The sequence below is a fragment of the Motacilla alba genome, chromosome 1A (assembly GCF_015832195.1).
Source record: "Motacilla alba alba isolate MOTALB_02 chromosome 1A, Motacilla_alba_V1.0_pri, whole genome shotgun sequence".
Taxonomy (NCBI): Eukaryota; Metazoa; Chordata; class Aves; order Passeriformes; family Motacillidae; genus Motacilla; species Motacilla alba.
Window position 1 is genome coordinate 15,762,977 of NC_052031.1, and position 23,461 is coordinate 15,786,437.

Sequence of the window (23,461 nt, forward strand, 5' to 3'; positions counted from 1 at the left end):
AAAAACATAAAAGCACTGGTGATGAAGCTGGATAATCAAAGACAAGACAAGAGAAAAAAATCCCCAGGCCCCAAAACCCAAATCCTGCAGCTGTCAGTCATAAATATTGTGAGATAACAAATGTGTGCTCTCAAGATAAGTGGTAGATGTCAACTAACACACAGCTTAATGCATTCTAACATCTGAAAATATCTGCTAAAGACGATCCATTGGAATTTCTGTGTGTCATCATGTCTCCACTCTTCTTATATATGCACGAGGAGTTAAAGATTTACTTCAAAAGAGCTGTTCTTGACCAAAACAAGGACGGGACCAAGGACATGATTGATGCTACTGGCATGCCAAATGCAATACATCTGGAAACAATGGACCAAATACAAAAAGAAAGACAGACTGTCTGGAGAACAGAATGAACTAAAATAATGAAAAAATATATAATGCTGATAAATACTTCTGTCTGTGTCTGGTGTTTTTCCTAAAATTTGAGATTAAGTTGTCCATTAGAAGAAAAATGACCAAAACAGAGTGGTTGAACCAAAGCACCTAAGCTTGCTGTTGAATTCCTTCTTAAAGTTACAAGACACTTTGTTTCAGGTACTTTCTCAAAAAAAAAATTCTATAATACAAACTGGAAAAAGAAGAAAAAAGTGAGGCACATAGTAAGTAAGATGAATATAGCTGTTTAAAACAGAAACCTAAGGGATCTGAGAACCCTGCTCAGTCTCGTATTACATGCCCAAATCTTGTATTGCACTCAAGTACTTACAGATGATTCTTAAGGGAAAAAAACCAAACCAATTAATAGATTCAGAGAATCTCCAAACACACATCTTTTAGATTGTTCTCATACATGCCCAGTTTTTAGCCTAAAGCAATAGCTTTGCTATTTGTTATGATTTGGCATGAAAAAAAAACAAAAACGAAAGAGGTTCTGTGTCTCTTCCAAGGAGCTGCCTTCTCCTACTGATCTTAGAGAAACTATCTCCTCATCAAATCACAGTACCAAGCAGGTCTCCTGGCATCTCTAAAGCTATCCCAATATCTTGAGACTTTTTAACTTCAAGAAACATAAACTAATGTTCCAATGATTTTGCTTTTCACCTTGTTCTGATAGTTGAACATGAAATTCAGAAACTGATGTGAACCAAATACTTGAAAGAAAATACGTTTCTCTCAACAATGAATGTAAGACAATTATCATGGCTCGGAGACAAATATACATTGATTTATTACTCTGTGCTTGAAGTTCTGTCATGCTGTTATGCTATGTTTAAACAATCCCTGTGCCTCTACAGAGGAGGCACAATTAGGTGGAATTTCAAGGAACTAGAAATACATTTGAAAGAGCACCTGTTGTTTTTGCAAACTTCTCTGTCTTGTACCCAGTATGCCCACTTACAAAGCATCCTTCTTTCTCTGAGTCATTTCAGCCTTAACTGCATGTTGTGTGAGACTTCAGGAAAGAGCATTTCAATCCACTGGGCTGCTGGTGAGCAGCAGTCCTTGGACACACAGTGCAGTGCCAGGCTACACCCAGCAGGCTGTGTCATTTGATGTGTGGACACAAACAAAAATAAAGCAAAAAACCTTCATCTAAAATGCATGACATGTCAACATGAGCACTGCCACTAATATTTTAGTGAATGACAACTTTTGAAAACTACCTACTTCAATCACTCTTCTAGATGGAGAAACAAGTCAAAGACATTTACCCCAAACCAGCACATAGTTATTTATTTATTTATTTGTTTGTTTTTCTGTCTCACAACCTTCTTTCACTGATATTGAATAGAGTGTGTGTGCATGATTCCATACATCTGCATTACCAATGTAAATGTATTTTCACAAATTTGCTGTTATTTTAAAAATCTTTTTCAATTCATGTGTAATAGGAAAGGCACTTGCAGAGCCAAAGTTACAAAATACTACAGTGATGGCTTTTCTTCATTGATGACTCCTCCTGGCCATTACTCTCTCATGTTGATTCCTTCTCTCTCATTACCTCTCCAATTTTATGGAGAAAAATTGCACTGACAGAGGTCTTGTGCCTATGTGATTTGCTGGACCTTGTCCAACCTCTTTGAATGCAGCTATTGCTTATCCCTCTTCTTTAACATCCCTGTTTTCTTTCTTCCTTGTTTCTACATGATCGCTTGTTCCTTTTATCTTACCTTGCCTCATATATTTTTGGACCAAGTACCAAGTACTGTTTTCTACCCAAGAATAACTGTTGTCTTCCTCTCTCTGATTCTACCTGAATTCTGATTTTGCTTGGTAACTTCACTCCGTCTGCTCAATTTTACTTTCAAGAACTGTTCCTTCCATGATATGCACAATAAAGTACATGGAGACAATGGCTTGGTAGAAAGGCATGCCCACAGACCAGACAAAAGAGCTACCAGCAACCATAAAAAGCCTTGTGTGCTTCAGAAGAACTTCCACTAGTTTGTTGGACAGTAAAAAAGTGCATAAAATAATGCTTCAGCATGGAAGTGAAGTGAATTTGAATTCACTTTAATTTTTGTTGACTTAGTCGGCTTAGTCCTTACTGACTAAAGCAAACAGAAAAAATGCATGCAGAGCCACATGTAGCTTGTCAGCTTGTAGAGTGAGTTTAAGCCACACCTCGCAGTTGCAGCATGTTGCTGACACAGCAGTGTAAGGATCAGCATGAAAAAGCACTCCCCAGCTTATGCAACTTTATCTGCAAATCCTCCTGGTCTGAGTGCAGCTAAGTTAGCAGAGGAGTGCTGCTGTCAGCTTAGCTAACTATGTTTAGCACCAGTCTATACTCTCACATCTGTTGTCAGGAAATCTTATTTTCCCAAGACACCACAGAGAAGGCTATCCATGTAACCACACCAGCACAGCAGAGGCTTTCCAGAACACGAGCTAAAACCCAACCTGAATGTCCACCTGGATGCACAGCTCACCAGCTACCACACTAAATAAACATCTCAGTGCCTACTTTGTTCCAAACACTGCTAGTGCAAGCTACAACACTCCTAATTTTGGTCAGCCAAGAGCACACCCTCAGCTGTCCATGCCACATTTCTGTAAAGGTAAGCAGTAACACTTCTAAAACACATGCTCAGACCAAATCCTCCTTCCATAGCTGTGGACTTACCTTCTTGTGATACCCAATTAGTACCATTTGATGAGTTCTCTTCAAGGACACACTCTTTGTGGCCAGATCAGCTTGAGTGGTGGGCATGGAGAATTGCACCTAACTTACCTGATGAACTCTTGAAAGGTTCCTCCTTCCAAATCGCTTCCATCTCCAGAACCTTGGCAACATAGGCTTGTGCCCGGGATCAAACAACACTCAGGTTAAGGAGAAAATATAAAAACGAATGCAAAGGGGATACAAACAGTATCCTTGCCTTCTTGAAAGTCAACAGCAGCCAGCTCTGTAGGACGTCAGTCCACAAGTCTAAAACTGGCAGCAGCCCTTCACAGTAGCAGAGGGGGCACTTTCGTTTCTTGATACAAATGTAGCCCCATTTACAAGTCAGATTTATTCAGGGAACAATCCATGCAACAGCCAGTTGTTTCCAGCACAAAATTCTGAACCACATTAAAAATTCAGGCACAAGGTAACATATACTTAATATAATGAAATATTAATAATACAGTTAACCTTGTACTGACTTGATTATGTAATTCAGTAAAACCTCCATTGCTAAAATCAACCAGAAGTTCTACATGGCTGCACCAGACTGACACAAAAATTAAATGGTGTCACTTCAGGATTCAGGTCAACTCTCATAAGGATCACAGATGGCTTGGGCTATCTAGGCTGAATCTATGTTTCTCTTTGATAAATATCAACAATGAACAAATAAAAATAACTGAAACACAGTTTTAACATCCATCTTAATGCTAATGATGGAATGTATGTTTTATGCATTTATCACTTTTTTGACTGTCACAAGAAAAACACCTCATTTTTGTATTCTAGCAGCAACAAGTATAATTTAAATTTATCTAGCTACGACCAAGCAAAGTTCCAGTCATGACTTCGCAGGTTTCATCTCACTTTAGCTAACAGACAAAGATCATATTATTTTTCTTGTGTATTCCACTAATGCTGATGATACTCAAGGTCCAGAATGTACAAGATGAATCCTACTTAAAGGACACAAATGGAGAACATACATACAGCATACATATCTATAAAAGGCATTGAAATTACAGCTTTCTGTGGACAGTGATCTAGCAAGATCTGTGGAACATTTAATTTTTGTCAGTTTTTAGAAGGCAACTGCTGAAGTAAATCCCAAAGCAGGATTTTTTTTTTAATTCTTAAGAAATAACTTACACATGAAGTACATACTAAAGAACAAAGGTCTCACTGTAGATCAGGTCTTGTACTATACGCCAGTTTTTTGGCTTAATTGTGGCAGGATGTTCCCTGAACAATTGATGATATGTTAAATTATATGCTAAATTGCATTGAGATGCAGCAAAAAATCCTGAAACTCAGCACTGGTTTCTCAGAAGTCATGGTTGAAAGAATAACATAAATCCATATTTATATTCTTGGCAGAAGTGATGTATCCTTGTGAAGTGATGTACTGCTGGGAAATTTACAGATACATATAAAACCCCCCAGTCTTGCACCATCTCAAAGCTTTAAATGAAGTGGGTACAATGACTGGAGAACTTTCAAACAGAGAAAACTTAAAGTCCCCCCGCTCCTCCCCGCCATCCTCACTGACTGGTTAATAATTGGAAATCAAATGTAAAAATATAAAAGCAGAAAAATGTGATGAATTTTCTTATAACCGATGTCCACTGATCCTCAGTTAGTATCACCATCCATTTACAAGGCAAGTTTTGCCCTTCTGAGGAGTACTCTGAGCAATTGCTCTGTACGGTTCAATCACAGAGGATTAAAGTCTGAAAACGTCACACTCGGAGAGCCGCGAAGCAATTCCCGAGCTACAGGAAAGCTTTGGCCGGGGAGCAGCCCGGGGAGCAGCCCGGGGAGCAGCCCGGGGAGCAGCCGTGACGGGCACCGGGCCGCCCCCGCCCGCTCCCAGCATGCCCTCGCTGCGATTGGCCCGACCGGGCCCACCCGGCAGCAATCTCACTTCTGGTTGGCTCAAACTTCCGGGCCGCTTCGGGGGGCCAATAAGGCGCGGGGTTGTTTTGTTGTCCCAAGATGGCGGCGCTCAGTGGTGCTTCTGTGGAAAGGAATGGCGGGGAGTGAAGCCTGAGGGAGCGGGCCGGGGCCGCGAGGGGATGAGGTGACGCCGCTATGGCCAGCGACGGGGGCAGGAAGCAGTTCTGGAAGCGGAGCGGCGCGAAGGTGCCGGGCAGGTGAGAGGCGCCGCGGAAGGTCGGTGTCGCCGGCCCCTGGCCGGTGACGGGCCGAGGGGGCGGCCGTGCCCGTCCCGCTCCGCTGTGACCGCGTTCCTGCCCCTCGGCCGCCCAGCCCCACGGGACCGCGCCGCTCCTTGAGTCTCCGCCGCAGGGAGCGGGTCCGGTCGGTCGCTGCTCGGACCGGGGTCCCTTGTTAGCTCGGCGCTCGGAGCCCTCCGGCGCTGGGCGCCTCTAGTTGTCTACTGGAGATGGCTGGTGGTCAGTCAGCGCTGGTTATAACTTGTGTCAGAAAGGTTGTTAAATAATGATCTGAGTGTGCGCTCCCAGCCTGACATCGCGGTTAAAGGAGTTAACGTGATCGTGGGAACGTGTTCGCTGGGAAATTTTGAGTGGGAGAATGTTTGTAGCTCTCAGCAGGGCCAGGTTAGGATGTTTTGAAACTTGATACAAGTTATGAAATTTTTGAAATACTTTGTAGGAAGCTGTATTTTCTAGGCATGGAGACATGTTGTAGTTTCTGCTCCGTATTTCAAAACATTGTCAATTTCTCAACTTTCTTCTGAACTGTGAACAGCAGAGCAGTTGTTGTATTAGTGCGAAGAGCTACAAGCACATGCTCCCATTCAAGATTTTCCAGCGACTATATCCCCAAAGTCCTGTTAACTCTTTTGACTGTTACATCAGGGTGGAAATACATGTTCAGATTATTATTTAGCAATAACATTTTCTGGTCTTATCATTAAATTATTCTCACAGTACAGTTTTCTGTATTCTTTTTGTAAGAATGATGTGTGCTTGTGGTTCTCAGAGAACAGTAACTCTGTATTTTATACCCCTTATGTGAATTCAGCAACATGGTCTTGCTCATCATTTACCTACTTACATTTTCAGTTACCCATGAGCACTAACTGAGAGTGGTTTTGTTTCTTTAGTTACAAACTGACTTTTTCAGTCCAACTGTTGTCCTTCTTCTAATATGTTTTCTTTGTAACCTTGCTGATTCTCTTGAGGGTGAAACACTTCTGGCCTTCCTCCCTTGCACAGCATCTATAAATAGTTGCAGTTAATTTGCAGGCTTGTGGAAAAACAAGGACACTATGGAGAGTGTGCTTTTGATTTTAATTTATTTTTTCATGGCTTGGAGAGGACTGTTGTTGCTTTCTGTTTGATTGGATTAGCATTGCAGGTATTCACAGAGTGGTGTAAGGAAAAGGCACGTTCTGTGTGTGTGGAAATGAGCAGTGACACCTGACCCTCAGGAGAGTGTAGAGCAGGGAACGTGCCTGTGGAGAGGATGGCATGTGGCTCTGTGGAAAGGCTGGTGGGGAATTGATTTCCATGGAATCACATAAAAAAATCGTGAAGAGTTTTGATAAACCACCATTTTCAGTCACCCATAGGGCTAATTTCACTGGTGTTAATCCTGCAGCTGTTGTGAAAATCTGAGCCTCTCCTGAAATCTGTTGTGACTGCAGTCTTTTTGGCTTGGTTCTGTGTCAGGTTTACTGAGGTTGGACTTCGTTATCCTTATGGTCTGGAGATTGTTTTTGGCATGTCAGGAGGGCGTGTTTGTTCTATGTGATTTTTATTACAGGTCTGGATAGTTGTTGATGTTGCATATGATTTATTCCTCTTACAATTAGAGAGTTCTGTAGTAATCATTCCTAATGTGAAGCCACATGTAAGTCTTGATGTGTCTTCTGTGGCATTTTTTTACTTACAAGATAGTTTAATACCCAATAACTGGGAGGTAATGAACTTTAAGTTTGTAGAGAGTTTTGGTTTTCTCACAATAACATGCTATTTTGTAATGTTAGAGGCTAGTGAATAAGTCTGTCTGGAAGCTTGTTTCAAAGCGTTCTCTTAGTACTCCTATGGCTTTTATTCTCTAAGCTGTCACCTTCTGCACTTTTCTGTGGCTTTGTCATCCTTGTACTTTAGCAGTGGTGAACTGTCTGGTTGGAGTTTGGGTGACAGGGGTATGTAGAAGATGAAATCTCTATAGAAATTTCTTTGAGAATTTTTAATTTTTTGCAAGAGATGAAGAAATAATAAATCTGAGAAGAGAATTTTTGTAGATTCTTACTGCAGTCTAACTTATTTCTTATTTTAATTCCTGGTTAGAAGAATAAAATAGCCTAAAATAGCCTTAGCTTAAGTCTCACAGAGTTCCTGTTTAGCAAATCTATGATTTTAATTAAATTACTTCTTAGTATGCACATCAATTACAGTTTATTATTTTTAGTTTTTGAAACATACAACTGTTGGAACATTTAGTTCTGTTTATTATTGACTAATACACAGAAACTCTCCAAATATTTATTATTTTTGTGATAACTCTCTTTGTTTTCCTTTAGTATTCAACATGTGTACGGAGCTCAGCATCCACCTTTTGACCCATTATTACATGGAACGTGAGTTAACCTAATATTTAAATATTCCAAGTATTTTGTGTCTCCTCTGTCTTCTCTTTTTTTTCCTGTTGGCTGTAAAGTTTATTGTTAATCTTCCTTTTTCAGTTTTTGTCATAATCTTGACTTCTCTGTTTTGACTTCTCCTTTGTGACTTCCTGATGCTTACCATATTTGCAGGAACAAATCAGCTCTTTCAGATCTTAACTAACATAGATTGCCAACTGTTATTATTTATTTTTAATGCCTTATACATGGGAAATTGTGGTAAAGTAAAAAAATAGTGTTACAAAGACAAGTATTTGGTTGTAAGGACGTCATGCTTCTACTAAATTTTTTCAAGGGCTGGTTTCAGATAGTAAAGAAGTAAATATTCTAGTTAATTTTCAGATGGTAGAGAGTTGGAGGTGGTTGAAATGTGTGATCCTAAGGGTGGAATTAAAATAAATGAGATTAATTGGCTCAACATACGGAGGTATAGAGACCCAGTAACAAAAACTGGCAGTTTATTGCTTGAAGTGACAGAACTAGAGAAAGACCTTGCTGTTTTAGACAGTGATGACGAGTCAGGGGAAAGTGTAAGTGTTGTAGCACCTGTTAGGGAAGAGACTCCCTGTAGGACATAACATACAAGAATTATAGAATTATAACTGATATCGTATGAGAACTGGGTAAGAACTTTTTCTGATTTGCAGTTGTGCCTGTATTAACCGAAAAAAGAAAAACTAGCTCAGGTGGAGAGAGAGGGAGGTCAGAAACAAACTCAAGAACCATCTTGATGTGATTCTGTTCGAGATGGCCGTGCTTGAGCAGGGAGTGTGGGCCAGATGACCCTCTGTGATCCCTTCCCATCTTACCCATTCTGTGAAAGCACAATTAAGTTAATGGCAGTAACTTATTTATTTTTGGGAACAGACTAAGAAACCCTCTCAACTTTATACCTTATTCAGCCCACTTCTAAAGGGAGATGGGATTGCCCTGCATTACTGTAAGTGAGAACAAGTTCCAGGCTAGGGAGGGATACTTGGTTCATATCTCATACTGCATGTTGACAGAGGGGCAAAAGGTTGGGAGCTGATCAGGGTCCACTTAGACTAGTAACTGGAAGAAATATCTTTCCTCTGAGAAGAGCAAAGTTCTGAAGGAAATCCATGCTGGCATGCATGGATGGGGATTAATGAGTTTTAAGGTGAGACTTGGTTTGTTTATGACAGTGATTGTATTGCATGATTGCTTATGATGACTTAGGAGTAGACCATGGCTTGATTTCAGCTCCTGTGCTGTTATGCAGCAATTGCATTGAAAGGGCTGAAATCTACAGAAATGGATGAAGCAAGAGCAGTGCAGTGTGCCCTGTTTTATAAGCTATTCTAGCAGTAATCCTTTCATGTGATTTTGGGGTTGGTCTTTTTTTTTTTTTTTTTTTTTGGGTTTTGTTTTCTTAAGAGAAGGAAATACTTGTTTTGCTTGTATTCAAAGCGACAAAGTGTCAGTTTTTACAGCCCTTTTTTCAGATTTCTTTAGCTGTATGTTACTGTGGGTGAATGTAGTGGCAACATGTGTGGAGAGAGATAAATATTTGCTGCCTACATAGTGTCAACTATGAACTTTCAGGATTTGGTCCTGCCCAGAGTGTTTTGCTTCTTTACTAGTTTTCTAAATAGTGTTTATTTGTTTTTAAACAGCTTGATAAAACCAGGTTCAAAGCCACCTACCACTCCAGTGAAATTGAAGAAAGTCAGCACCTTCCAAGAGTTTGAAAGTAACACAAGTGATGCTTGGGATCTTGGAGATGATGATGATGAACTCTTAGCAATAGCTGCTGAAAACTTAAATACAGAAGTGGTCATGGAAACAGCTCACAAAGTAATTCAGAATCACAGCAAGCTACAAGAACAGCATAAATTTCAGGAAGAACATCTACAGGAAGAAAAACAAGAGGAATTTGCACAGCTGACTTCAGTTGCATGTGGTGATAATAGGCTTGTTAAATCAGTCAGTGAAGGTCATACATCGAGTTCATTAGGTATGTTGAAAAGTGAAAAAGATCTTGGAAGTTAAAGGATGAGAGCTGCCATATTTGCCCCGTAAGACAGTAAACGCTTCCCAACTCTTTATTAATATTGCAGGAAAATACTGTTTATCACTAGTGATTTATTTGAGAGGAAGACTGCATGCCTTACGAAATGGTGATGCATGTGTGTGAGGGAAGAATAACTAAACTTTTTTTGTTTTCACTATTTGTGAGAAATTATAAATAAATTGTTGTTAAAATATAAATATAATTAAAATATATTGAAAAAGCAATGCAGGTGGACTGGGAGATTTACCCTGAGGTGATCTTTTCCATGATTTTATATAAGCTTTCAATTGCAATAATTTCAAGATTCCTCAGTGGTTGTTTTTTTAATTTGTTTTCTTTATTTTTTTTTCTAAGAATGTAAGGGAGAATGGAAACAGCTTAAAGTAACACAGATTTTAGAAATCCATGAGCCTTGCTATTAATATGATCTCTGATGTATTTTAAGTGTGGAATACTGCTTCAAATTTTAGCTCCTTCTGCTAAATCCAAGTAATTTGAAGTCCAAACTTCTGCTATACTTGAGTTTGCATTCTTCAAAACCAGAATTCTGCTTTGAATTTACAAATTAAATTCCACTGATTAGTAGCCTTCTCTCTAGCTGAGGCTAACTGCCATACTTCTTTCTCCCTTCAGAAAATGCTAGTGAAAATTCTTCCATGCAGAGATCACAGTCACTTCCACAAACTTCCATACCTCCCTTGACAAGTGGAATGGCAGACTACAACACCTCAGTTACTCCTGCTTTAACTGAGAGAGAAGCGTCTCGACTAGACAAATTCAAGCAGCTACTTGCTGGCCCAAATACAGATCTTGGTGAGTGTTTCTCATAGGACCTATGAATTACATCTAAGCTATTCTTAAACTATAGAATTTTCCTGTTTGATGTACTGTCCTGCCATATGGTTTGGTTGGGATCTAATCCTTTCAACATTGAAAATTGATCTTGCAAAAGAAAGACTAAAATGGAAAGTTTGTTGTACTCCTGCTTTTAATACGTGATTTGCATACATCCTACTAATATGTGTAGGGTTTGATGGGTTCTTGCTCTTTCTCACATTATTTCTTCCTACCAGACTAATCTCTGTAGGAAAAAAAACCCCACAATATAATTAGCTGTGTTTATTGTTAGTGCCTGATAATGGAACAGCTTTGTATATAAGTGTGATTTTCATGCTTGGAAATTAATAGGAGTGAAAAACAATGAGGAGTGTAAGTATTACTGCTTGTCTGCTCCGTGAGCCTTCTTCATGTTCACAGGCTGATACAGTAGTTCTGTGTCTCATCTGTGAATGCTGACAACAAGTCAATGGGAAAACAAATGTATTGTCAGATAACTTGACTGTTCCCTTTGTTTACTGGATTTTAGCCGCTGAATAGTCAATACAAGTGCCAAGAGGGTATCACAGAATCAAATGGCTTTGTATCCTGAGTGAAAATCTGAAGCAGGATTAGTACACTCCATTTAAAGAACTTGGTGATTAGGAATTGAGGGCAAAATAATGAATAGAGAAAATGTCTTTGAGGTAGACCATTCCAGAAGATATCTTCAGGAAACTTGCAGAAAGAAGTAGAAATTGCATGTTTACAGTTCCTGAATTGATGCTCTCCTGCCTGGTCATTGTCATGAGGCTTCTTCAATATAAATACAGTCCAAATTGTAGCTTTTATTTATTTTTTTTTTCCATGCTGTGTCTTATTGTCAGATTGATGCTGGGAAAGTACAATTATGGAAACTATAATAACTGCATGAGATTGAGCATTTCAGTGAGTTACAGGACATTCCTCTGAAATGCAACTGCGAATAAAGGGAGATGTTAAAACATTTTTTACATAAACTTGAAATGGTAATCAAATACCGCTTTTTAACCCTTTGATCTAACAGATGTTATGACCTTTGTGATTGTGACTGACATGAAAACTCATAGCTTAAGAATGTTGGGATAGTAGAAATCTTTGTTACATAAGGTGGCAAAATCAGAGGAAAGACAGAATTCAGTTTAAACCTACTCATTTAACTTTTGCTGTCTATTTAGTTTAGAGTACTTTACTGGTAAATCAGATTTATGGATTAAAGTGAAATAACTTTGGAAGAAAATTTCCACTCTCATTAGGAGTACAGTCACCCTGTCGGTGGTGAGCTTAGTCAATGCTATTTAAACAAACTGGTTTTTTTTGCTATTGAACTTTATGAATCTCACACTGAAATATATGTAAGAAAGTGAAATATGAGTATGCTTCCTTTATATTAGTGTGAAAAATATCTGCTAAGCTCTCAATATTATTTGTTATGCAAACCACTAAATAATACCTTTTCTACATCTGTTTATAGGAAGCTTGTTCTTTCTCTTGCTGTACAAGCTGATAATTACAGTTTGAAGTTGTGTGAATAGAATTTTATACCCAGTTTTGATTTTTTTGATGCATATATCTTTATCTATCTCTCTACAGGTAATACATTATAGTTTTAGTGAAAGAAATGAACTCGTTATTTATGACATGGAAGCTCTTGATGATCATGGAGCTCTTAGGAGTAGATCATATATGATAGTAGTGCTTGGACTGCATTCTTGGTATCTGTTAGGGAAAGTGTGTGTACACAAATATACATATGCAAACATGTATGTGCTTATTGCAGTATGCACAATTCATCAGAATCTGGTGTGTGCCTGTCTATATGCATTTTTAATGTATGCATTTTTGGAAGATGTTTGGTTTAGCTCTGTGCTACAGTGAAGATTATGTTTAAAAAGTATTTTTGATTTATAATGACAGCAGTAGCCTGGGAAAGTGTTAGGTTTTATGTGGTGGACTTTTTAATTTTTAATTTGTTGGGGTGGTTTTTGTGTTTGTTTTTTTTTTTTTCCCCAGTTTTTCTTCAGAACAGTACTGGAAATGTACTAAGGTAGAAACTAGGCAATAGGCTCCAAGCTAAAGTTTGTGGTGAGTAATATAGGGATAGGTGGCTGTTCTGTTGCAGATGGCTTATTCTGTCTGCGTGTGTGTGTGGGGTGATGTGATATGTGTGAGTCTGTTTTGTGTTAGCCACAAACAGTTGGGCTTTGTTTGCCACAATGAAATAAATTAGTGGGACATGGAGACATTTTTGTAAATATTTCTCTTCATTTCTGCAAGTATCAGGCTTGGTTTTGCTTGGAAGTACAAGTAACTGAAGTAAAGTATTTCTATTGTGTTTATTTTCTTGGTTTAGTTTCACATTTTGTTGAAATAGATTATGTTACAAGTCCTTTCAAAGCAAAATCAAAGTAAGTTAATTTGTGGAACTGTAGCCATGTCATGCACATATTCTCATATCATAGCAAGAGAAATCAACATTGACTATGAATACAAAGTAATACAAATGACCTTGAAATCCTTTGAGTCACACTTGAATAATCATTTTCCTATAAAGATAGTGTAAAATGCAATTTTAGTCATGTATGCGAACTAGAGGTGTGAAAGAGTGTGCTCTTTCACAAGAAAAATCTCAAAAAGATTAATTATGTGCATAAATTTGGAAGTGAAGATTATTTTAGTCATTGGAAACCATTAACAGATTTTGGAGATGGGTTTGGTCCAGAGGCTGGCTACTTGGAACTTGTGGATGTAGGTAGTTACTGCAAGAAATGTGGGCTGGTAGAAGGAGCGTGTTGTAAGAAGCAGTTTGGTTGGATGGGGACTTGAGGAGGGACCCCTGTTGATTAGATTGTAGTGAGTGCACGGGTTCAGGTTCAGGAAGCAGAGTGGGGCTCTTGGTAGGATAGCTGAGTTCAGGAGACAGCTGCAGAGTAGCTGTAGGGTCTGTTTGTCTGCATAGCTGCCCACTCCTGGTAGTGCATGCCAGCTTATTCAGCAGGAATAATTCACCGTGGTTTTGTGCAATCAACCTGTGCTTATGCTTGACTTGCAGTCAGTTTGCTGTAGACATACTGAATTTCAGATCTTGTCTTTCCTTGTAATGGACCTTGCATTATTAAGTGAAGATGGGCTTGCAGAATTTTTGCAAGCAGTTGCTTGCTTTAAGAGGGGGGTACAGAACTTTAACAAAGCAGTGTGGGGGGAGTATTTCTGAGAAGAAATTTTTCTTTCCTTCACAGACCACTTTGTACATATTAGAGGAACAATACTGCTATGTCTATCAGGTTTCCAATTAGAGTCTAATTCTTTTTGTTAGACTTGTGTTTTTTAGTAATTTTATAAAGTGTTTTAGGGAGCTGTTTACTGTGCAAACACAATCTAAGCAATGTTGATAAAATCTGACAAAGCAACAAACAAGTTATTGCATACTTGCAACTTCAGCACAGCTGATGTATGATGAGTTACTAATATAAATTTAAAAATCAGCTGAATAAAGCACTTCTTTAATGCCTTTATCTTCAAATCAACTATTTTTCTGTTTTTTACACGTATATGGCTAATGAGTATGCAATTGGATGTGAGAAATGTGTTTATTTAAGTAAAATATCAACCAGTGGTAAACTTGGTGTGCTGTGTTCTCTGAATTTAATCAAGCTTCAAAACATGGTAATGCTACTGTTATGCAACGTAACACATGTATTCTTTCAGAGTCAAACCAACTAATTTCTTAAGTTGTAAAATTGTTTTGCATGTTAGGGTCACTTTTTTTCCTACTTAGTCATGACAAATCCCAAGGTGAATAAAATATGTTGAAGTTTCAGCATACTGCCTTGATAAAAAGAATAGAAGGCCCTGTAAAAGCACCAATGGGAATTGTGAAGTATTCTCATCTTAAATTTACTCCACTTGCTGTACGCATTCAAGAGCACTTTCCATTGTACTTTTAAAAAAAACTCAGCTATTTTTCTTCCTGCTTTTGACCAAATCTCAAAAAGGAAACCTTTTCAGAGAGTACTGCAAATTGCTGAGTTGGATGCTGTCTCTTAGCTAGTCTTTTATTACAGAAGTAGTGGATAATGTGAAATCTTGCAGAACTTGTAAAGAATAGCTGAACTTTTGATTTATCTGATGGTGGCCAAAACTAATTACATAATTTTACAGGAGTTAACATGCTGTAATCTCAGATTATTTTGTAACAATAGCTGGTTGTCTCTGTGTGCTATAATAAAAGAATTCAAGAGTAGTTCTCTAGAGATTAAATTCAGAAAGAAAACATGTTAGATGGCTCTTTTTCCCATCACAGCAGTCTTCTGTTTTGTTGCAGCAACTTGAAATAGGATCTTCCTATTCATGGTCACATCCATTGCAGATTTATATTAAACCTGATCTAACATAGTAATTACCTTTTCTTTCACTTATGGCTCATAAATCTAGTATTTTCTAACCACAGTCTGTTATGTCCTATAAAATTGCTTGCCAAACTGGTGCTATTGAAAAGTTTCAATAACTTTACAAAATGCATTAATTGAAATGAACTTGATTAATTTTGTTCCCAGCTTCATTAATTTATCTGCACTAAGCTACACAGTGATTTATCTCTGTGCTCCTAGTACATCCATGTAATTTAGAATTTTAATGCCCCCTACAGCTGTGAATTACTTGTAGTTGATCATGTGAGTACCTATTCTTCTTTCAGCTTGTTGATATATAGTATAAAGTTAACATGTGTCCTACTGCTGCTTCGTGTGATGTGCCATTAGTTATATGTCTTTTCAAATTATTATCACCAAAAGGTGTCCTCTCTGATTCTTGTTCTGTTCTAGTTAGCTTTTTATCTACAAAAGGTGATTTTCTATTTAGCTAATAAAAAAAATTATTAACCAGGCAGTATTGTACCAGTAGACTTTGTAACATCTTTTTTATTAATTCAGAGTCTTCTGAAAGAAATGAATGTTCAGTATCCATTATTTATTCCCTTTTTAGTTACTTGTTGCAGGATTAGTATTTTGTCTTCCTGTTTTCTGTGGGTTGGTCTCATAACTTGTATTTTCATTTAATAGTAAGCATTTATTCTGATTACTGCTCTGGTGGAATATTTCAATGTAAAGGTATTAATTTATGATTTTTTTGTTGTAACTAGATGATAATAGATTCTTGAAACAATTTTGAGAAGATTTTGCATAGTTTGTTTCTTCAGGATGCATTTCTCTTCCTTTGTTAAGATGCTAGATTGACATAGTAGTTCCAGACCTGTGCTGATTCTAGTGATTGCTCCAGTTTGGGTGCAGGACCTTACACTTGCCCTTGTAGAACTTCATGGGGTTTGCCTTGGCCCACCTCTCAAGCCTGTCTGAGTCTCACTGGATGGGATGTGCTCCTTCCAGCAAATCCACTGTGTCACAGCTTGGTGTTGTCTGTCCGTGTAATTGAGGAAGATACTAAATGGTATTGGACCTTTGTGGCACACCACTCATTACTGGCTCCCACTTGGAGCAGAGCTATTGACTGTAACTCTTTGGATAAGGAACTGACCGAATGTCTGTGTCTTACAGCCCATCCCTCAAACAAATCTCTCCAGTTTTAGTGGCAAGGATGTTGTGAGGGAGTGTATCAAAGCCTTTGCAAAAGAACTGTAGTTTAATTGTAGATTAATGTTATTTTTTAGCAAGGATTTATTCATTTTGACTTGAGCGAAGACTCCTTACTCTTATGTGTTCCAAATGTCACCTATCATTGAATTTCATTTTTATTGAGGGGAAATGAAAGAGTAAGACTGAACAGCTGCAGCTCCTATTAACAAGATAACATTTCCCTTTTCTCAGTTCTGATAAAGGAGCCTGTTACCTAAAACTTTACCTTTTTTTTTTTTGGTCAAGAGTTCAAGTATGACTCTAATAAATGGGTGCGAGGCATTGTGAACTTCACAGATGAGCCTAGTTCTGAGGTTCTGGACTTCTTGCCTATAAATAGAAGATCTGATTTTTGTTAGTATCAGAACAGCTTAGAGACTAAGCTTTTTCTTTTTGTGTGGATGTCCACAGAGAACATTTCAGGTTAAAACCATTGATCTGTTCCAAAAGAGGTGTGCTCTTAGCACAGTCCTTAAAACTGCCATGTTATACTCATGGCTCCATTAACAAGGAGTGGAATTCTGTACTATGTCTTTTTCCAAGTGGGTTTGGATGTAGATCATTACAGTGGGCTCCGTAAGTTCGGTTCATGTGAAGGGGTTACTGTTAAAAAAAATCATTAAATTATCAATCAAATTTTTATGTACATAGAAAAATTGCCTTGGTAGTTACAACTAACTGATCATTTGAAAAGAAAAGAGTTAGCATTCTACTCCAGATAACAAGATTGATTAATCAAAGTTTTTTTGCATCCATTAAAATTTTAGCAGAATTTGTAGGAGATCATTGCACTGATTTTTTGATCAGATGTTCAAAAACATTCTCTGAGTCTTGGCCATGTGGTAAACAATACCATGAAAAGTGATATTTTCGTCTGGATGAACCGGGAGAAAGAGAAGTACTAGGTGATGAAGTGCTCTTGTAGTTTTTGTATTTGTACGGCTATTTGTTTTGTTTGTTTTTGGTGTGCCATCTCCCTTCCTTATCTGAGAGCATCATGAAAGCTGAACTTACACTTTGTGAAGCCTGTACTCTCCAGTAAAATAGACAGGTGAGAAGTCCAGTGTTCTCTCTTGAAGTCGTAGACTGAGGGAGCAGCTTTGCCTCTTCCTATGACATTTTGCAGACTTCGTGGCATGGGAGGGACTTACCAGGAATGTCACCAAGACAACTAATGAGAACTCTGAGCATGCTCAGTGTCCTGAAGCTTTTGAACATCGAGATTAGCAATGTACTCTTGTAATGAGTGGCACATACAGCTTGTAAATCAGTTTACGAACGCTCAAGGAAGTATAATTAATCCTTTAGGTTTTCTTGCCAGCATCTCTTTCACTATTAATAAAGTTGGAACGTAAGCCATTGTTATTTCATTAGCAGCATGCCCAGAACTGGAAGAAGTACATAAAACTTGTCTGGGATGGTAAACACAGTGGAGCAAGTTTCACTGTGTATGTCTGTGCTGTGCTGCCTCCCTGTTGCGGATTATTGATTAGGTTTGCCCTCACGTGTGTTTTAGCCACAATGGACGGTTATTCTGGATGTGATGTATGTTTGCAGTTAACTGAGGAAAACTTACATGGATTAGAGGTTAAGGGCTAGCCTTATACAGCAATTTGATATAATAGAACCTACAGTAAAGCTAAACTAAATAATACTTCCAGTGCAACCACTGAAGTGAAGACTCATAATTAAGTCATTTAGAGCTGGTTTTTTTTAAACATTCAGAGTAGGGTATAAAAGGATTTCCCTTAGTTGTATGTGAAAAGTTAGAAACTGTTTCAATGGCATTAATGTAAAAATAAAAATAGTTGATGATGCACAGAAATTGGATGTTTTGGGAAAACTATGAAAAACATCTGCTGCTGCCATAGTTGTTCTCCATTACTTATCATTTCCATCACTGACTTCACATGTTGCTGGTCTTAGCAATTTCAATAATCTTCTTTTTGCCTTGGTTTTCCTAATCACTTGCTTACTTGTACCTTGTAACACTAACCTCATCTGCTTCTGACTTTTAATGTGAAGTAACAGACAAGATGTACTTTCCTACTCTTTTTTAGCAAAGACTCTGAAAAGGATCTTATCCTGTATTTACAAAGGTGGATTGGACTTTATTTCCTGTTTCTGCAGCATTCAGAGTAACTCTTTGTTCCATTGAGAAGATTAAGGGCAGTGTTTGATTAAAAAAAAAAATTAATGAAGTGCCTAACAGAGCTATTATTCATTTTGAAAACCAGTTGCTGTGGTTGCCATAGTAATAACAAGCCCTGTATTAAAGTTATTTTCTATATGTACTGCCTGTATTATAACATGCTGTTGGGGGAGCTGCAGTTCTGTGCATCTGTGCTTTTGAAAGAATTTTCCAGCTTTGTATAGTTAAAATATCCAAGGAATTTATGTTGTAGGAACATAAAACATGTAAATCTAGTTTATCATATCTATCATGGAGTTGCTCATGCAGGCCATGACTTCATGTAGCCATTTATAGTAATTTCAGTGAAATAACAGCTGTATCAAAGATGAATAATACATACAGAGAAATTTTGAACTCCTTTAATATTTCTTATTTTTATATATTTGCAATGGGTAGAATGATTAGCCTGTAGTTCCAAGAAAAATACTTGTCGACTTAGTTGTTTGCCCTCATGTGTTTTAGGTGTAGTGGGTAATAACTCCAGTAATTGCTTGTACAGTTAAAAGCTGGCAAACTAATGGCATGTTTTCTTTGTAAAATTCTCCATGAAATATTTATGGAATACGAGAAGTCTTTAAATCTAAATGCAGTAAAAGGATAGTCCTATGATTTCTGTTAGAACAAATGCTTTAAACTTTTTCTTCCTCAGAGAGAGGAAATGTATCTGTAAATGTATTGTAGTAAGCCAGATAAAACAAATTTTTTCCTAAATTAAATTAATCATATTAATTTGAAGCATTTTCTTACCACATTAAACCTTCATAATAAGATATCCTAAAGCAACGTTTTTGTGAAAAGTAACTGCTGTCTCCTAAGCAGAAGTGATAGTTGGCTAGTGTGAGCAAATTGAGATACTTTTTGTCTAAAATCTATGGGGATTTATAAATTCTTTCATAGCCATTGTTCACAGAATTATGTCAAATAATGAGGCAGCTGAAAAACAGACTAACAATTGGGGTTTAAACTGTTTCTTCAGAGAGTATTCTCTTAGTTTGAGACAGAGTTCACAGACAGGGTTTTACAGATCTCTTTTTGGGTTTGCCTAATTTCACCTTGCTCACACTTTTAACAAGTGATTGTGTCTGTAATTAGAATGTTTACAAGTGCTCATTTTCAAAATAATTTTTCTGGAAGTTTAGGAAAATATTAATTGTATTGAAGCAAGAATATTTTTGTGGTACTATCTTGATTGAAAATGTGTGTCTGATTTGTAGGTGCTGTTAAAACTCTTTTGTAGGAAGTCTGTGCTTGGGAACATGCTTGGTGACTCAAAACTAGGATGTCTAATTCCTTGGGAAATCTACAAGGGGAAGGAGTTGCTCAATGACAATTCATTGAAGTTATGTTTTGACTAGGGAGAAAGTATTTAAATTAATTGTTAAACCATTTGTCATTGGCTGAAATGTTAGAAAGTTCATGGAATAGTTCGGGTTGGAAGTGTCCCTTAAGTCCTCTAGTTCAACACCCCTGCAATCAGCAAGGACATATTCAACTAGATCACGTTAGTCTGAGACCCTCACCCAGATATGGCACTTTACAACTCCTCTGGGCAACCTGTTCCAATGTTTCACCATCTTCACTGTAAAGAAATTTCTTCCTTACATCTAGTCTGAAGCCGCTGTCTTTCAGATGAAAACCGTTACTCCTTGTCATATCAAAACAGACTCTGACAAAAAAAATCTGTCCCCATTTTTTTTATAAGCTCCCTTTAAGTATTGAAAGACCACAACAATGTGCCCAGAGCCTTCTTTTTTCCAGGCTGAACAACTCCAGCTCTCTCAGCCTGTCTTAATAGGAGAGGTGGTCCAGCTGATGCCTGATGCCACAAACCAAACAGTTTCCTTTAATGAAAGTTCTGCATGGTGCAAATACGACAAGATTGCCGCACTGTATTACGTGTGAATTTTATTAGTTTAACCAATTAGCATACTTAACAGAAATCATCCAATTAAAAGAACAGTTAAATAAGTAATCCCCCCTTTTGGTTCTGCCCCCCACTGAAGCTGCCTCTAGCTTCTAACCCCACATCTATTATATCTATAATTTATAGTGAAAAAATAGTGGTTCACACTATAGAGGGAAGACTAAATAAGATTCCAAGAAGGTTAACTTATTGTTCTAACATTTAGGTAATGGGGTAGGAAAAGTACTATAATTAGTTAAGGAGCTATATAACTATATAATAGTAGTCTATGGAGCTACAAATATATGGAAAATGTATAAAACCCAAAAATCTGTTTAGCATTCCAGCCTCTTGATCATCTTCATGGCCCTCTGGACTCACTCCAAAAGGCCCATGTCTTTCTCTTTCTGAGGACTCTAGAGCTGGATGCAGTACTCCATGCCCACCTGGAGGTCTCACCAAGGTGTAGTAGAGGAGGCAGAATTACCTCCTTTGACCTGCTGGCCATGCTGCTTTTGATGCAGCCCAGGACATATTTGGCTTTTTCACCTGTCCAGCCTCTCATCCACCACTACCTGCCAGTCCTTCTCCCTAATTATTTATTGCCCTAATCCCTCCATCCCCTGGCCTGTGTTGTTACTGTTTGGTTGCCCAAACCCAGGTGCAGGACCTTTCACTTGTTCTTGTTAAACCTGATGACATTCCCATGATCCCACTTCAACTTGTCCAAGTCCCTCTGAATGACATCCCAGCTCTCAGGTGTATAAACCACACCACTCAGTTCAGTGTCATCTGCACATTTGCTGAGGGTACACTTGATCCCATAGTATATGTCACCAACATGGAGTGACACTGGGCTCAGTATGAACTGAGGGGCACCACTCATCAGTGATCTCCATCTCGACACGGAGCCACTGACCATTACTCCCTGGATGTGCTCATTCAAGCAATTCTTCATGCAGCAGAGTCCACACATCAAATCCCCTTCTGTCTCCAATATTGAGAAGGATTTTGTGGAGGACCATGTCAAAGGCTTTACAGAAGTCTAAATAGATGGCACCTGTAAAGCCTTTCCTTGTTCACCGATTAGACACTCCGTTGCAGAAGGCCAAAATGCTCCTCAGGCAGGACTTGTTCTGGTCAGCTGTGCTGGCTGTCTCAATCACATCGCTGTCCTGCATGTGCCTTCACAGAGCTTCTGGAAAGGTCTTCTGTTCCATGATCTTCCCAGGCACAAAAGTGAGGCTGACCAGTCAGTAGTCTCCAGGGTCCTCTTTTTAAGTTTCTGGTGTCTCAAGGTAACCTTAGAACTGGAATGTGAGTATTTTAATTATGTGTAGTTATTTGATTTTTAAGAACTCACCTGTTGAACCATTTGTAAGAATAAAGCCCATCTTAACGACTGTAATAGAGACACTTGCTCTATTAATAACTAATAAAATTTAGTTATGTATGTCTAATAAAATGCACATGTAGTTAATGTATTTTAACAGCAGTATTAGAATTTAGCTTCACTGGCAGTCTTTTATGTATGTCTAAAATGATACTCTTGTGTATGTACTTCAATTTTTTTTTCTCATCCCCAGAAGTGTTTTTATTTTATGTTATAGCAGGGTAGACTAAGTCTTCCAGGAGCAACTTTGGTCCTGCTGTTGTAATTGCTGTTGGAAAGGGCAGGGTCCTTTGTTTTTTTCCCTCTTGTTTTGGTGATGAGCCATCGGAGGAAAGCATAATGTGAACTGATGCTTTAGCAGTAGTGTCATGCCAGGGTCAGACTGTGTGCTTTTGGGGTTTGCTACTACACCTGATAAGAATTCTTGCATAGCCCCTTTGAGTTTTACTGTGTGCTCTTTGTCACTGGCAAAATAGTAGTTGAGCTCACTGTATTGGAAAGTTAGAGCCAGAATTCGATATGTTTTTTTGGATTAGTCTGGGATCCTGGAATTTCAGAAGACTATGATATAGGACAGCAGTCAGTGTGAAGAAATAGAACTATCACATACCCGGGGCTAATGGTTTGTAATGGGATTGACTTAACTCTCAGTTGTGCAATCATCTGTCTAACAGTCCTCTGTCCTGAAAGCAATTACTATACGACTTACGAAAGCAAAACCAGAAACAAAAGCCTTGAGAAAGTTGAGAAGAATGGCATGACAACAGAGCAGAGGAGGTTATTAAATACAATAGAAGGTTATTAAATACAATCCAAAAGGTAAAGTTCTGTGTCAAATAAGGAGAGCAGAGCAGAATATGAATCCTGTCAGGCCAAATGAATGGAAGCATTTCTAAAAGAGAGTTTGAGAAACAACTTAGAAACATATAAAAACTAGCTTTAAATGGTTTTTCTCAGATACACTGGGAGAAGGAACATTGCTGAAGATTTTGTAGGCCCAGCAGACAATCTAGGTGTAAAAAGAGCTCCCAGAGAGAATAAGGCAGTGGCAAAGCAACATAAATAACTATTTGTGTTCAGTATGGAAGAATGTAGGAACGTATTCACTCCCAAATCCTACATTATGGATAAATAGAGAATCTGTTTCAAATTAATGTTATGTTGTAAAAAAGCCCCATCGTTTGTCCCTGGTTTTCACTTCCATGAGCAGTGCTGAGATTTCCTTTCAGAAAGAGCAGTGCTTTTGAACCCACTCCCATAGTGTATGTTATTGTTATTGGAATTATGTGATACCCAAGTTACCCAAATTAAAGGAAATGTATGTTCATTGCAGAATAGGATCAGAAGGGGAGGGAGGCAAAATAAGCTGTGTTCCAATTTGCTTGTGTATTTCCTATCTTTGGCCTTAAATGAGTTACTTTAAAGTAAGTGCAATTTTTGTACTAGGTGATTTGGGATGATCTATCACTCAATCATATGCTTCACATTTCTGATTGTGGCAGTAGATCTGCTTTTTTTTCCTTTTTTATACTTTTTCTTACTTTACATGTGCTGTTTTCAGAGGCTGGTACCCATGTTTGGGTATGGATTCCTATTGAGTTAAGGGTGGAGCAAAAATATGGAAAGGTGAAAGATTAGGGTGGGTTTGGTGGGTATAGAGTTGA

At 38.1% G+C, this 23,461-nt stretch overlaps 1 protein-coding gene across 3 annotated transcripts in view; it reads left to right on the forward strand.

Moving 5' to 3' along the window:
* The first annotated feature begins 5,138 nt into the window (after positions 1-5,138).
* Positions 5,139-23,461, forward strand: part of TBC1D22A (TBC1 domain family member 22A) — a 139,823-nt gene continuing 121,500 nt past the window's right edge. For all 3 annotated transcript variants that reach the window (XM_038153033.1, XM_038153034.1, XM_038153035.1), the window contains exons 1-4: positions 5,139-5,325; positions 7,686-7,742; positions 9,425-9,765; positions 10,456-10,635. In XM_038153033.1, coding sequence (XP_038008961.1) covers positions 5,264-5,325; positions 7,686-7,742; positions 9,425-9,765; positions 10,456-10,635 — 640 coding nt within the window. In that variant the 5' untranslated portion in view covers positions 5,139-5,263. The remainder of the gene's footprint in view (positions 5,326-7,685; positions 7,743-9,424; positions 9,766-10,455; positions 10,636-23,461) is intronic.